We start from the raw sequence: 16,083 nt of genomic DNA on the forward strand, positions 1-16,083 counted from the left end.
CCAAGACCTCCTATCTTCTTTGTGTGTGCACATCCTCACTGATAGACCTGGTCTAGCCAAGTGCTTTAACTGATTGGACCAGGCTCAGCTTTGCTGGATTACCTGCACAAAGGTTGTGAAGGGCTTTGGTGAAGGCTTCCACATGAAAAGCACTGCAGACATTTCCAGTGGTGTTATATGAAGCTAAATTACTGCTTGGGAACACTGCTTATACCAGGAATGCAAGGCAATGAAGTTCTCTCTTCCCAGCACAATCTGGGTGCAGATGATGGCAGAACAAAAGCCTTCTGGGCTGCCTAAGACCAATGAATCTCACCAGTGACATGGTAAGACCACCATGAAGAGCCAGGGCATAGTTCAGTTTTCCAGTCTATCTACAGCTGGCTCTCTCCACCACAAGGGCTTAAAAAGGATGGAGGTCACAAGCACGTGTCATGCAAGTCACTAAAGTTCTATCAGAGACCCTCAATCTAAACTTGCTGCCTGGGCTTGATATAGCTGCTGATCTACTGGGGAAATGTGCTGCTATTGAGCTGAACCCACCAAAATAGCAGTCTGGCTTCCCATCCATACCCAACTCAACCTCCTAACGTTGCTCATACTGCTTCAGGAGGAGACAGTCCCCCCCTGCAACTTTTTTCAAATCTAGGCAGACAGAAATAAAATATCCACAGCTTGATCTATCAGAAACACACTCAGCTTTTAGGTGATGTTGTATTATTAATAATACATGCCTTATAAAAAAAAAAATCTCAAAAAGGAAAGGGGAAAGGAAGGAAGGAAAAAAAAAAACACACACACATACATGAGTGGGGGAAGGGGGGAAAAAGGACAGCAACCTGAGACTTTCAATGGGAATGTCCAAAAATAACACAAACAGGATCTCCCTGCCATCTGCTCTGATCCTCTCTGAATGGCTTTCAAAGCAAAAAGCCTTGCCAAAACCTGACAAACAAAGCACCAAGCATCAGTTTTAATGGAATACCAATACTGCGTTCCCCCTTCCCCCCCTTTTTGCTACATATACACACACCTTCCACACCCCTCCAGTTGCCAAATAAATGACACTATGCAAAAAAATTTGCTTCAGTTACAAAGCTGAATAAACAAGGAATAATTTTGCAAGTGCTCCCATATGTCTCTGCTTACAATGGACACTAATAAGATTTGCCATAACTAATTCATTCTTTCACACCATCGCCCTATTCTCTACCTTAAAAAAAAAAAATCTGCCTATCCCACATGCATTTTTCCACAGCTTTCACACAGTTGAAACACAAGGGTTTCAACAGCAAAGTCCATCACAGAACAGACACTTTCTACTTAGTTTAGGCCCCTCAATGAGGTTTAAAGGTGAGTTTTACTGAACCTAAAGGAACAGAAAAATGTTTGTTACTTTTTTTTCTTTGATTTCCCATTCCCATTTAAAAAAGCAAGATGTCTAAAGGGAATGATGGGGAACAGGGACACATAGGAGAGCTGCGATCTAGACACCAAAGGCAACGTGTTAGTGTACGTCAAGTAGAAAGTCTTAACTCCAAAGGCAATGCGCTAGCGCATATAAAGCGGAAAGCAAAATTCATTAGCTGCAAAAAACAGCAACTCTCCTATGCTTCACCTCAGCCTGGCTAAGCAGAGCAGACACACAGCAGCGACACCCAGGAATTGATGCAGACTTCAGCCCATGCTCCGCTTTTAGTCCTTCACAACTAAAGACAGCGCTGGGATGAAGAGATTTCTGTGAAGGTCAGAAACAGATTTTACTTTGGGGTTTTTTGGGTTTTTTTTTTGTTTGTTTGTTTTTTTTTGTTTTGTTTTGTTTGTTTTTTTTTTTTTTTTTTTTTTAAACGATTCACATCTCTACTGACAAGCCTGAGAAACAAAACTGAAATGCTTAAATCCACACTACTTTGTTGTGCTTTGTTCCTTCTGCTATTGAGATATTTTTATGTGCCAGAAGCACACCTTTACCAGCACTGATCAAGCTTTTCCCCTCCCCCCCTTTTAAAAAAAAAAAAAAAAAAAACATCTGAGGCTTAAATTACTTGAACAAACAAAAGAGTTTTCCCTCCCTCTCTCCCCCACTGCTATCCCCCCTAGTGCCGGATCTGCCCCTCCTCCTCCAGCACCACAAATGGCCTTACACCAGATGGGATGGAGGGAGGGCTCCCAATTACGCCTCTTTATTAACGAGGGGCCACGGCGAGGAAGGGACTGAGGCGGGGTGGGGGACAGACAGCAGCTGCCAGCTCCTTCCTGCCACCCAAAATGGGGAGCAGGGGTCATGGGTAATCTGCTGGGAAGGAGCCCGCACACAAGAGTTTTGGGCCACATGCCAGCCCACCCCATGCCATGGGATGCCATGGTGGGCAGGCACTGCTGGTCTGCCCCCACCACCACATCTGGGAGAGGGTGGCAGGGAGGACCTGCAGGGACCCCAGTTGTTTCTTGCAGCCCATGGATGAGGAGAGCTGGGGGGTGGTGGGAACCTGATGGATGCACCAAGCCACAGGGGTGGGCACAGGGACTGGCAGAGGGATTCTTGCTGCAGTTGGAGTAGCAGGTGGGATGCCTTCTCCAGTGGCCCTGGGTGAGGCACCTCAATTTTCTGCTTGCAAACTGGGGAGGATTTAGGAAAGTGCTGAAAACCTATACTCTTTGGTACTGTTAAACCATGATAGTTACAGGGCACTGCCTCCAATTTTCTGTCTGTACCATCCATCATCTAACTCCTTTCTCCCTATCTCTGTGGTGATTCACTTTTTTTGTTCCACTGGGAAAGATAGGAGGGTATTTTTGAGAAAAAGCCATGGTCAAAAATCTTTCCTTCTCTTTCAACCTCAGGTCACTCTTTGTATTCACCCTTCAATGCTGTGGCATCACATCTGATAAATTTGCTGAGTCCCTCAGGCCTCTGATTTACCCATCAGACCCTCTCCAGCACTGCCTGCGTGGCCATCTCCATCTGGCAGAGCCCAAATCCTCCTTTCTCCTTACCTCACTGTTTAAATTCTTCTCCCACTGGGCTGCCAGCTTTTCCTCAGGAACAAAGCGCAGCCCCTGTGAGCAAACATTTCTACCCATCTGTGTCCAGCAGCCATGACAAAAACGGCTCCCCTTACTTGCAAAGCGCCCCCCATAATTTTTCCCCAGACCTCACAACACACTTGACGTCCTTTACGACTCCTTCCCTACTCTCAAAAACTAGATTTGGTCGCTTTGTCCAGTCTTTGAGTTTATTTATTTTATGGACCTTTATCCTACCTGTGCGCCTTGTCAAGGCTGTTTGGGGTCAGCCTCTATCTGTGTTTTCACACAAGGGGCAAGGACTGCAGGCAGGCAGTGAAGCTGCAGGCAGGCAGAAGGAAAGGAGACTATAAGGGAAGCATAAAACATTTTGACTTTTTCTAACCAGGGATTAGCACATGGGTTTTAAACAAGGGGACTGCCTTCCCAGCTGACAGCAGCAGCTGCAGCTTCTGACTTGCTCATGGAGTGGCAGGGAATCGAATCAAAGAAAAAAAGAAGAAAGAAGACAACCCTTCCTTGGGGAGTAGGAAACACAATACAAGCTATTCTAAAACCCCTGCAAATACTGGCTTGGTTTTAGGTCAGGCTCTCCTTCCCCCTTCTGTCCCAGTCCCCCCCCTCCCTTCTCACAACAAAGGGAAATTGGTATTTTTCCAAAGTTCTTCTGAAAGGCAACCCAGCAGATGGTTCTTTCCATGCCAGGGAGGGAACAAAAAGAAAAACCTGCCAGGATACACATCACCAAGATGTGACAAAGATAGGCATGATGGCTGGCCTCTGACCCAGGGATTTCAGAGAGGCCTATTAAACCATGTGGCCAAGATAGACTGAGTCAACTTATATCTCCAGCACGCAGCTGCTGTACCCCACAGGCTCGTGCTGTTTTATTGGCTTAAGTCAGGACAGACAGACTGAAAAATGACAGGGTTTCCTCTACATTTCCATCCCACCTTTTCAGCGCCTTAGGACAACCCCCCACATCAACATCTTAGCAGGTAGAAGTGAAGTTCAGCGGCCAGATTCACAGTGTAATAGTAAAAGACTTATTTAGACAGTAATTAGCAACTGTTCTACTTTACCAAACTCTTATGTACACATCAGTAATATGAACTCCCACAGATGCAGAAAGCCAAGGGTAAGTCACTGTCAGTCCCTCTATTGCACTCAAATTCTTCAGGTTAAGGATCTGGCTGTCTGTCACAAGCTGCCCTCCCCTGCCTTTAAAACCTCCTCTTCCCTCTAGACGACATCAACAGCCAAATTCCCACTCTTTTCAAGGGTGCCCCAAGCAGACCCAAGGACTCCACATCCCAAGCACCCAAGTTGACTCCAAGGATGAAGCACGACTTGGTTACGCGCCATGTCTGCCAACCAAAGCACAGGGAGCAGCAAAGGACGTAATGCCCTCCCGCAGAGCTGCCCCATGCTTCACAAATTCCCATGAAGCACATTGGCAGTTGCTGTCCCTGAGTGACTAATAGCAGCTCGTGCCCACGCCCAGAGTCAATGACCTAAGGACAGATCAATTTCTCCCCATCACGCTCTTCCCAGTTCCTCTTGTGATCACTGTGCTGTAGTCACAGAAGGAAAGAGGCTTTCCCCCCCACACCTCTCCTTCAAATCAGGAATATAATTACAAGTAATGCAATGGAATTAAGACAAGAGAGAGAAAAGGCTGGAGGGAATTCATCCTAATGATTACATAAATTATTGAAGAAAAGTATCCCATGGAAAGCGAGAGGCTGTCTTTGGGAAGAGTACTCAGCTGAGTGCTGGTGAACACAACATCAGAAAACAGGCAAGACAAATTAATTATCCCCATCTAACCTGCACATACATGGGGTATAAGAAGTAAAACATGTCATCAATCCAGTACCATCAGTTCCCAGTGGGAGATGCAACAGAACAAGTGCCTTCAAGCTTCCCTCTAATACAGATTAGGCAGGATACTGATGTAGGGAGTGTCCCTACAACTGAAAAGACTTTGGTGGGAGGCAGAAATGAGGGCTGATCAAGCCCCTGATAGTGCTGCTTCTCCCCAGTGGAAAAATATCTGCCTCAGGTCTATTTTTTAGTCTTAAGGGTGAGCTTTCATTAAATTACACACCTGGGAATACAGCAGGTAAAATTTAGGTGAAGCTACCCAAGCCAGCACAATATTTTAGCATATACTGGGGCGCAGTGGAGACTACTGAAAAAAAAAATGTCCATTTAGTAATTATAGTGTAGGCTCTACCTCAAAGGTACGAGGAAACTATTTCCTACTTATCCTCCTGGGAAATGCTTGCCAAGTGCATTACAGAAGTGCCTTTTCACAGAAGCACCAGGTGGGGAAGCAGCGACATTGCCCCACGCGAAGCAAGGGCATGATTGGTGGTGACACATCCAAGCATCCACTGCTCAGCCCTCTCCTGGTCAGACAGAGCCATCAGTAATAAGAACAGGGGCCATGGCCTCTGGCTCATTTGCTTGTGCCACCGCATTCCTCCTGAGAGCACTGGGCAAGGCAAAATTACCTGCAAATCCCCTCCGGGCTGGTTCTCACCTTTCAGCCATGCAGATGGAGTGCAGCTACAACGCTGCAAAGTGCTGAAATTCCTCAATGAACCACCCAGGTTTATAGTGGTAGAGCTGTTGTAACACCGATATCAATAAAAGATACCATCTCTCTCTACAAACCTTGCCACCCAGGTGAGACAGAGAACCATGAGAAACTGATGAGAAGATAATGAGTCCTCCAGAAAACATTCCTCATCTGACTCTTACCACATTTTAGGGTTTACAGACCAAAGGGACAATCAAGGGCATCTAGATCAACTGATTGCATGCTGGCCCCAAAAACTCCACCCCCCCCTCATTTCTGCATCAAGCCCTAACTCTTCCTTGAGATAAATTTTATTTTTAAGCTAGCAGTGAAGATGCAGAGAGTTAATAATTTTGAAACAAAGTCACCAGTTTCAGTGACAAGTAGAAGAGGACTGGCTTCCAGAAGGGCTGTGCACCCAACGCTTGAAGATCAGGCCACCAGCTGGGAGACTCAGTTGCGTCATGCTTAAGCAACCACAGCTCCATGAAAAAGGCCTGAGTGTTACCCTGACCTGTGACAGGTTCCTTCAGTGAGTCACTTAATCTCATTATTTCACATACTGTTCTAAGAGACAAGATGGTTTCATTTCTCCTCCTTTTATTTCTACAGAGCTTGTGAACTTCTTGCAGGAGGACAGGCTCTCCTGATGCCTTCATACAGGACCTGCCAACAGTACAATAGGAACATAAGGCACCATCTTAAAACGAGCCTGGTAGAGACACACTTAGTTCTGCAAACACAGCTGCAGTTGACTGTCCATCTTGAATGACCATCATCAACAGTGCTATCTTCCACAGCAGCCACAGTCCAAGCCACATCCCAAATACGCAACCTCATTTCTGTAGTAAGACACCTTAGCCCTTCCACTGTCCCTTTCACTGTTAGCCCACAGCTCCAGAAGAAGAAGAAAGAAAAAAAAAAAAAAGATAATAACAAGGTGTTTTGCTTGATACCACCCTGGAGAAGTAGAGTTTTTTTCCAGGCTGACCATCCTACTTGGAAGCAGTGTACTGCTACCAGTGCATGCACCATGGCTTGAGAATCCCTCTCCTGATAGCAACTGCCTGCTGCTCAAAGTCCAAATATAATCATGATGTAGAAATAGCACTTCATGTCCTGAAACAAAGGAGCCAACAGCCACTGGTCTAATTCACATTAGAGGTCATGGCAAGAAATAGAAAATAACACTCTTATGAAAACAAACACAGCTAATTGGACTTGTCCTTGAGGGACACATATCAAATGGAATCATTTTAAGGTTCAAGAGTTGGAAAAGTCTCAGTGTTAAAAAACAAAACAATGCATGTTTACTCTGGGTATTTTTAGACTGGTTTCCTAAGGAAACAAGGCTAACATGATCACACTGTGTTTGTGTTTATGTGAATGCACACACAAACTCCTTGCCTGCCTGCATGATCCTCTCCTCAATGTTTTTGGAATATTTTGACCAATTTTGATCAAATTTGACATAAGAACAGAAATCTTTGAGATGATACAATATTCAAAAAAGTTTTGTTAAAGTTGTTCGCTGAGAGGCTCCCAAAGAGGGCTTGGCCAGCAAGTTCACTCATCATTAGACACCAGAGAAGCCACATAAAAGGAAAGTGGTCAGAAACCAACTTTCACAAGTTTCAGTGCTCTTAGAAAAAGAAAAAACAAACAAACAAAAATGATAAGCTGAGGGCACCAGGTGAAGCCCCTCTTTCCACTCAAATGAACTTAAGACAAGTCCATCACACAGTCCCACTATGCAGGGGAATGTGGGCAGCGAGAGGCCCGTCTGGGAATGAAGCACGTGAAGAATTAGACCTGACCTGAGGGGGCTAGCTGGGTATGCATGTGTGTGTGAAAAAGGGATTGAAGATGAAAAAGCTGGAGGTAAATCAGAAGGTATCTGCAGTCAGGCATGCCTAGAAGGAGAGGAGAGGGAGCGCTGCATGCAAAAGTTGATGCTGGAAGAACATGAGCATGTGCATGAAGGACTAACGCCCCTGTGCATCCCAAAACCTCTGCAAATGAAGACACAGCCAGTACAGAGGTTTGCTGCTCTGGGTGCATGTGCCAGCGCATCGTGTCTCCAGCACATCTCTGTTAGCCTGGAGGCCACAGTGCTTTTGAAAGACAACTAGCATGCACTGACTTGGCCAAGCCTTTACAAGGCTGCCAGGAGCAGCGCTTGTCCCCTCCCATGGTTTGGTGGTGGGGACTGTGGGACATTTTGTCAGAGTTTGAAAAGAGAGGCACAGCTCAAGCAAACAAAGTGTCACTGAAACTCAGCCATGGGAGTGACTGCTGCAAAACAAAATCTGTCCTCAACACGGACAACCTTCACAAGCCCTGGTCATATGGCAGCTAATCAAATACAGCGAGTCTTCCTCATTTGGCACTCCACGTTAAGCAGTAAAAGTCTGCTTAGATTTCTCCAGCCCATCCCTTCACTGCCAGATGCTTGCTTCTTTAAGAAATACTTGACTACATACTAAAAAAAAAAGTCACAGTTCTTTGGGAGCAGACAGACAGTGAGAGATGGGCATCAGCTGGCTCAGGCAGAGCACTGAGCTGGAAAAGAAACTCTGCCTTATTCCTGTCACAAGATATCCATGACACAATGCAAGGCGGACACTGCTCCAGCAGGCTTTGGAGAAAGAGAAGAAAGGGTAAGAGCTGGGATCCAGCCCTCCCTGCTCTTCACAGGGAGGATGAACCATCTTCAGGAGGGACCAGCCTCTTCCAGGTGACTAATGTGGGGGTCCAAGAGAACTCAGCTCCCAGTCTGGGAACCTCAGATGCCTTCAAGGACCAAGATCAACCTGGGCCTGAGTGGTTCTCAGCTCATAGCAAAACTGGTTTCTTAAGCTCTAAAGTTTTTACAAAGAAATTCATTCCTGCTCTCTTTTGGGGGGAGCCTGAGGTAGTTGTGGTGGGAGGGCACCAAACTGCAGCTGTGTCATTTGTGCCTTCAACAATGCAGTAGAAAGAAAAGCTAACCAAAAAGAAACCTGGGATGAATATCAAAGAGCTGAGTTTGTGTAGCTTTGCACCCATACATTTGTGTAGAAAGACTGTAAAAACGCCAGGAGCCTCATGCCTGTTAGAGCAGCTCTGAATTGGTCTCTCAGCTGCTCAAAAGCCAGTTTCACCTTAAATGCAACTAGAAGATGACTTCCCCACTGTGCTGGCACTTCTGGGGCTCTACCACTATTCCATAACCTGGGCAGAGGCTGAGGTCTGCACTACTGGTGTGAGCTTCCACCAGCATCATTTAGAGCAGCCTCAAGGCTTTGCTAAGCAAGAGTGGGGACCAAACCAGCACAGAAACAGGTCCAGGCTGAAAGGGCTATGGAGGCTCCATCCTTTAGAGAGGGGAGGAGAGGGGAAGAAAAAAAAAAAAAAAAAAAAAAAAAAAAAAAGAGAGAGAGAGAAAGAAAAGGAAAAGCAGCTGTAAATCAAAGCCTGCCACTTCAAGCAGGTACCACCACATATGTGCAAGTGCCTTCTCCTTGCTAAGCCACACGCAGCACAAGGAGCAAGCACTTACGTCAACTCCCTGAGACATGTTTGGGATCGCAACAGGAAGATGTCTCAGACGACATCTCACACAGGGATGCCCTTCGCAAAGAGGAATAAGCATGCACTGTGAGCAATTGGATGATCATGCATACAAATCACCAGGGAGAGGAGTCCAACACAGGGGTAATCCGACAAGAGCTGCGGATGCACATGAAAACCTGGAGGGAAAGTGCAATGTGCAGTCAGCGATGCAAAGAAGGGGGAAGGAGGGGGGAGGGGAAGCGTTCATGATCTTCTGGAAGAAGGAGGGGTGCGAAGGGGAAAGCATGCAAATGAGAGAGTCCTCAAGGAAAGGCAAACCACAGGAGAAAGTTGTGTGTGTGGAGCAGAGGAAAGGAAGAGGATGAACTGGATTCCAAGGGAAAAAGTGCTAGAACCGCTTCCTGTGGAGAAACAGCAAAGACCTACAGCAACTCAAGGAGAGAAGAAAAAAAAAAAAACCAAAACCAAAAAAACAACATTGCAAGAAAATCCAAGGATAGAGTTTCCTCTAACTGCACACAAGGAAGATTTACTTCCAATCGACTTGCTGCCGCTTATCTCTTAGCAATAAAATGCATTCACCCATCCCAAGCTCTCAAAAAAACCACAATGCAATAATAATTACAAAAAAATGAGTTTACATCCCCCGAAGTAGGACATAATGCATATGATGGAAGCTCCAAAGAAACTTTGTCAGGCTATGCTTAAAGAAAGAAGGGGGTGGAAAATGAAGTGCTTACAGACACAAGAAAATAGACAGAGCAGCAAATGCAGGGAGGAGGGGGCAAAAAAGGAAATAAAACGAAACCAGGGAAATATTGCTCATCTGGAGCTTGTTAAATGCTACATGACAGGCAAGGAATGCTGATGGATTGCTTCACTGTATTTGATGCCACGCTTTCAGTGCCCTTCCAGACTGACAGCAAGTTTCCTTATCCAAAGGAAAAGGCACCTTTAGTGATGCTGAGGATGCTGGACTCGAGCAACCCTGCTGCAGTTGGGAGAGCAGCTGCAGGGCTTGCCAACATGCCAGCAGGACATCTTTTGGACTCCTGGCTTTTTTCTTCCCTCCCTCTCCAATGAGACTAAATGAAATGGAGCCATTTGTGGGTTTAGAAGTGGCAAGGGTTCAGCCCACTCCATCCCCAGATGCTGAAGGGTTGAAATAAGAGCAAATGCTTACGGAACATTTGTGCACTTTCCAATTGCTGCACAAGTGGCTGCACGAACAGCCCAAGCTACAATTCACCTTCTGACCGGCCCCAGGAAAGGGGTTAGGAAACTACCTTCACTCTTATTTTCAAGAAGGGGAAGCTGATGTGAAACTTGGCATGGTCACAACTTAAAAGAAACCCCAGAAGTTGTTGGGTTGCAGCCAAGCATTCAAGCCAGCAAAGCAGAGGTTCCCAACGCTGATGCCCTCTCACCCTCTGCCTCCCTCCCCACTCCGGGATATCAGAAACTGTACCAAGCAAGATCCTCTCCTGGATTCCCTCCCCTCCCATTCATGATCGCATAACATCCCCGGGGCAATTGCTCACATGGCAAAGCAACATGAGGAAAGTATTTAATGTATGTTTACATCTTTTAATGTAGTGTAGTAGCTGGAATCAAAGGCAAAAAACACCCCAGACCTTGGCACATGAGCAGCATGGCTCTCCACAGAGCCCCCTTCTAATCACCACTGCTCCTTGGACCACAGCTTTAGAAATCAGGCACTAGCCCCTATTGCCTAATTAGCAAAGCAGTGGAAAGCTTAGGAACAGGCATATCTTCTTCCTCCCTAAGCAGCCACTGAATAAATGCTATATCCCCAGTTCACAGCCCCTTTTTACATTGCTGGCATTACCAGTCCTTTGTGTACCCACATGCTGTTACTTAAATTGCTTCCATGTTTTCATTACTTGCCCTCTGTGCTGTGTGTATTGAAATTCCTGCAAGAATACTGAAGTGGTATTTCAAAGCGCTGGGGACTACTGGAGATGTGGCTGAAATTATGCAACAAACTTAAATGATTTTTCAAGTCCTGATAGAGTTCGCTCCTCCTCAGGGGGAAAGATAAATTCAGGTGCTATTCCATGAGGTACAGAACAACTGCTCCCACCCACCAGAGAGACAAGCATGGCACTTGCAGCTCAGGTTATGCTCAGCTCTCCATCCTTATGTACAGGTCTGTGAGGCCTGCATATATGCCCTGCATCCATAAGCAAGGTGGTAAACTCAAATAATGATGCTGCTCCCATGCGCAAAGGTAATGTGTACATTGAGCCAAACTCTCCTGGCAAAAATCCACTGAGGATAGTAGAGTGATGCCAGCTGAAGATCTGCCCCACTGGTTTAAATGCATTGTTCCCTGCTGCTGCTGCCGCCAGTAGCTGCTTTTCTGGAGGTTGTGCTGATTGATTAAAGCAACAGGCAATCAAACAGCCTAACTCTGAAATATCAAAACCACCAGAATTATTTAAATGTAACAATCACTTTTTTTTTTTTTTAACTACTACCACAGCTCTCAACAGTTCTGCAAGTACATGCAGAAAGGACCCACATGCTCCTCTCTCCCAGGGAAACCCACAGGTGGACCAGACAGCTTCAGCTCCATTCAAGTTTCAACTTGCTGTTTCCTCCTATCTTGCCAAAAAAAAAAATCTCCATAACTGCCATGACACATGCATCGGCCATGAAAGCAATCACCCTACCAACACTGGAACCCTTCTCCCACCAATTTCCAACCTCCCTCTCCTGTAGGGCCTTTCATCACCCCTTGATACAAGATGTTTGCAGCCAAGGCCTGATCCTGCAACCCACAAGCTAAGAGGCAGTCATGGGCAAAATCCCTTCAGCTGCAGAGACGCAGGATATTTACCATCCTGGGGAGGCAGGCTGCAGAGGCCTCCAGGCATCAAACCCCTTGAGATCTCAGCACCAGGGTCCTCCAGATCCCTGCTGAGGACTTCTCTGCTACGGCCCCAGCTCAGCAGCTGCTGTGCAGCAGCCGTTGGGTGTTATGCTAATGCACGTGCCAGTGCAGCAGCCCTCTCCCCACCTGCTCAGAGCATACACTTGCTGGGGTTTATTTTTTTGTTTGTTTAGTTTTAATGGCCAGATTAGGCCAGTGCTGTACCAGAGCGCTTCCAGCCTGAGCACAGGATGTGAACACAGCACCAGCCACCTCAGACCTTACAGCACAAGTGTAAGCTGGATGCAGCCACGTTTGGGCCATGATCTGCTTCTTTCAAACTCCTTATCTTTCTGCAATTAAAGTCTCACCCTGAGCATAACCACACTACCAGGTGCTTTTTGTTTTTGTTGTTGGGGTTGGGTTTTTTGCACATAGTTTCCTTATAGTTAGGTTTATTTATTTAACCTTTTTGGATGGCCACATGGAAGAATGAACATGCCTTCCATACCTGTCTGACTGGGTGATAAATAGAAATGAAAGCTCTGATTTCTAAGCAGTCATATTCTCCACAGCCCATGCATGTTAGGCAGTGGTTTGCAAGTCTTGTTTTCTCCCTGCACGGCCATGGAGGGACTGCTTGTGACACCTTTGCTGTCACCAAGCATGGTCTCACACAACCGCTAGTACCCCTGAGGCCTCTACAAGTGTTCAGGGAGGAAAGGGGAGTGGAAATAAGACATTGCTTAGTGCTAAGAAGACAGCCTATCCTTCTCAATAGATGGGGAAAATCTCTCCTCAGTGTATTACCGGGCCAAACCTCTGCTGTGTTAAGAAGACCTATTTTTTTTTCATGCACACAGAGTATGCCATTTAGCAGGATTCTAAGAAAAAAAATCCCCTTGATTTTGGGTGGTTCCCCCCCCCAAGTTCAGCTTCTAAGAGAAGTACTCTCAGAGTGCGCAATATTAATCTCCCTGGGCTCTGCCTTGAGTTAGTGGGAAATGTTGATGCTTCAAAAAGTGATTTAGAGTTATCAGATTTTTGATCTAAGTCAGTCTGCCAAGATGACTGTCTCCAGGGAGAGCCATTGACAATTAGCCTCCTCAAGGCTTAAAGTAGCCCTGTGAGCATCCATCATGTATATAAGATATGGGAGAAGTAGGGATCTTCTGCACAGCAAGGGATCCAAGCTGCATGTGCAGGAAAGCCAAGTCACCCCTGAGCTCTAATCAGTGGATGTCTACATCCCAGATGAATTTGTCCAGGTTTTGGAGATACTCATGAGTCTTTCATCAAATCTGGGTTCCTGTCTGAACTCATCATTATGCTCACATGTTGCAAAGGAGGCAGAGGTGAAATATTTGTACTGTGATAAAGCCTCAACCCAACCAAAGCTCCTTTGTCTAACACCTAGGACAGAAAACACCAGTACACCCAAAATAACATAAGTAGTCACCAGGTGTCCCTCCCCCCACCAGTGCTGCTTAAAACACTTGAACTAAATTTGTTTTAAAGACTAAGTATAGGGCACATTACTGAAAAATCAAGCCAACATCAAAACAAAAGGGTGCTCCTGAAAACAGCTCATACAAAGAAAGGATTTTCTTTCTTTTCCCCTCCCTCTTCCTCTCCTTGACTAAATGGGGGGGAACAAAAAAAAAAAAAAAAAAAAAAAATCAATTTTTACCCAAACTTAAAAGTACCAAAAATTTCTCTCCAGAAGGATATTTCAAGAAAATGATACGCATCTGGAAGAAAATGAGACTTATAATGGAAGTATTTTCTGAAGCATAACTACTGTGTTGCTAGCACAATGCTGTAATCAAGACTAATGGAGCCCTTCAACCAGTATACAGGAATGGATTCAGTTGTTCACCGTGCACATACCTGTATTTTAAAAATGTAGTCGAAAGCTTTAACTGCCAAAAGGCTCAAGCATTAGCACTCAGACACAAAGCGGTTTAGAAGTGGGCTCCTTCATTTATCACTCATGTAATGATTAATCTTAAATCTCAAATCTCAATTACGCACAAAAATAGAAGAGGCCTGGCTGAACTTTTGTTCCCTTCCAAATTGGTTCCTCTGAAGGATAGCTCAAGATCATCCCTGCAGCATACGCGGAAGTACAGGATGATACCCACTCTGTATTACCTCCTCCACAGCCAAGCAGGATTTTGCAAACCTTGCAAAGGTTATGCCTCGGACACAAACTGTTTGAGCAGGTTTAATCCTACCCTCTCCCTCTGCTTTCAGGAGAAAGGGGAAATGTGAGAAAGAATAGGACTTACCTTCTTTTTGGAGTGTGATCTGTCCTCCTCTTTAGCTGCTTTGCTATTTTTCCCAACTCTGGAAAGCTTCTGCTCCCCAGACTGCTTGATGGTGATTTTGATCTCGGGAGGACAAATATAGTTCTCCAAGTTCTTTGGGGGCTTCTTAGCTCTCTTGGTGGTCTGGATCTTTAGTTTTAAACTCCCCTCTGTGAAGTTAGCCTCCTTGATAGAAAACTCCTGCTCCTCCAGGCCGTCTCCTGCCACCCATTTCTCACTGTCTGCATTAGAAGTGGAATCCACATCTCTCCCAGAACCCAGCTCATCCTCTTCCTCGGGCTCCAGCCTCTCACCGCTCACTGGGATCCCTTTCCCTGAGCCCGCCACAGGCAACATCGCCTCCCCCATGCAGGCAGAAGCAGGTGGAGGCTTCGCAGAGGTGATGGTGGCTGGCAGAAAGTCTGCCTCGCCCCCCCTTTGCCGGGAGCTGCCCAATTTCTCCCTGGGCTCCATAGCAATACCGCAACGCCCTGGAGTTTTATCAGATGGAAGGGAAGCGCAGGAGGGGATGAGGAGGGCAATGGCAAGTATGATCCCAGGGAACGAATGGTAACTGTCTGCTGAATTCAATGTCCTGATCGCCCAGAGGCTGCAAGTTGCTCAGAAGAGACCAAATCTGCCACTATCAAAAGAAAGGAGAAGAAAAAAGGAAGTTAGTTAGCACATACATCGAACACGAGTGTGGAGATGACTGAAACTGGGCACACTTGGGCTTCCCCTGCAGCATCTCAAGGGCCTTCCTTGAAGCAAAATGGGAACCAAGGCTGGCTGGCATTTCTGAGGGCTGGATCTGGTATCGCAAAGCAAGGAACAATAGCCATGTGTATTGCTAAATTGATGAAAATGGATATATAAAAAAGCCCACAAAAAATGGTGTATAAATGCAAACGCCTTCAACTCTGGACTTGGGGAAAAAAATGAGGGGAAAACCAGCTCTTCACACCCATGAACCTCCTTGTTACTTCAAAGTGCTCACTGTCACAGGGTTGTTTTTTTTTTTGGGGGGGGGGGGGGGGGGGGGGAGAGGCAGACACTTTCTTGCCTCAGGTTAAAAAAAAATAACACAGTGACCAGAGCACAGAAAACATGGTGTTGCCCTATGAATCAAGGAGAAGAGTTTCAAACTCTTGATTTCCCCACTTCCCAGTCAAGAGAGAGATGCCTTCAGCTGCCAGCTATTCTGGGGGGAACTCTGCTTTGGATGAATTATTCATTACACGCTGGGCCAGGCTCACACTGTCTGCAACCCAAAATGCTCCCTGGGATGCTGGAAGTGCAGGAGGATCCACCTGGGTCTCTTGCAAGGCATATTAGGGACCCAAGTATTGAGAGTGATGGAGGAAAGCTAAACTCAATGTTTTCCAGAGTTCTTCATGCCCTTTGGTACCGCTGCTCTGCGGCAAAGGCTTGGGCTGACTAAAGCAAAGACTGTGCTCTCATCCTTTCAAATGTGGGCTTTCTTTAAAACATCACAGATTGAACCCTTTAAGATGGAAGCACTTGTATTCAGTAACTCACAAAGTCTCGGCCAAAATTAATGGGAGAAGGTGTGAATGTTCAACTGAGGCAAAAGAAAGATGTATCACCCAATGACATAGAAAGGCTAAGCCAAATACCAAACATTTGGTTAAAAAAAAAAAAAATACACGTAGGGTGTTTTTAAAGGTGTTGAGGTGCTTTCATACACC

The 16,083-nt window shown here is 46.0% G+C and overlaps 1 protein-coding gene across 1 annotated transcript in view; it reads right to left on the reverse strand.

The window, feature by feature from the left end:
- Positions 1–14,848, reverse strand: part of LOC309601557 (SET-binding protein-like) — a gene marked incomplete at its 5' end in the record, with an annotated part of 252,385 nt that extends 237,537 nt beyond the window's left edge. The window contains 1 exon segment of the mRNA XM_082334619.1: positions 14,357–14,848. Coding sequence (XP_082190745.1) covers positions 14,357–14,848 — 492 coding nt within the window.
- Positions 14,849–16,083: the final 1,235 nt, after the last annotated feature.

This window comes from Platalea leucorodia (assembly GCF_965183815.1).
Source record: "Platalea leucorodia genome assembly, chromosome: W".
Taxonomy (NCBI): Eukaryota; Metazoa; Chordata; class Aves; order Pelecaniformes; family Threskiornithidae; genus Platalea; species Platalea leucorodia.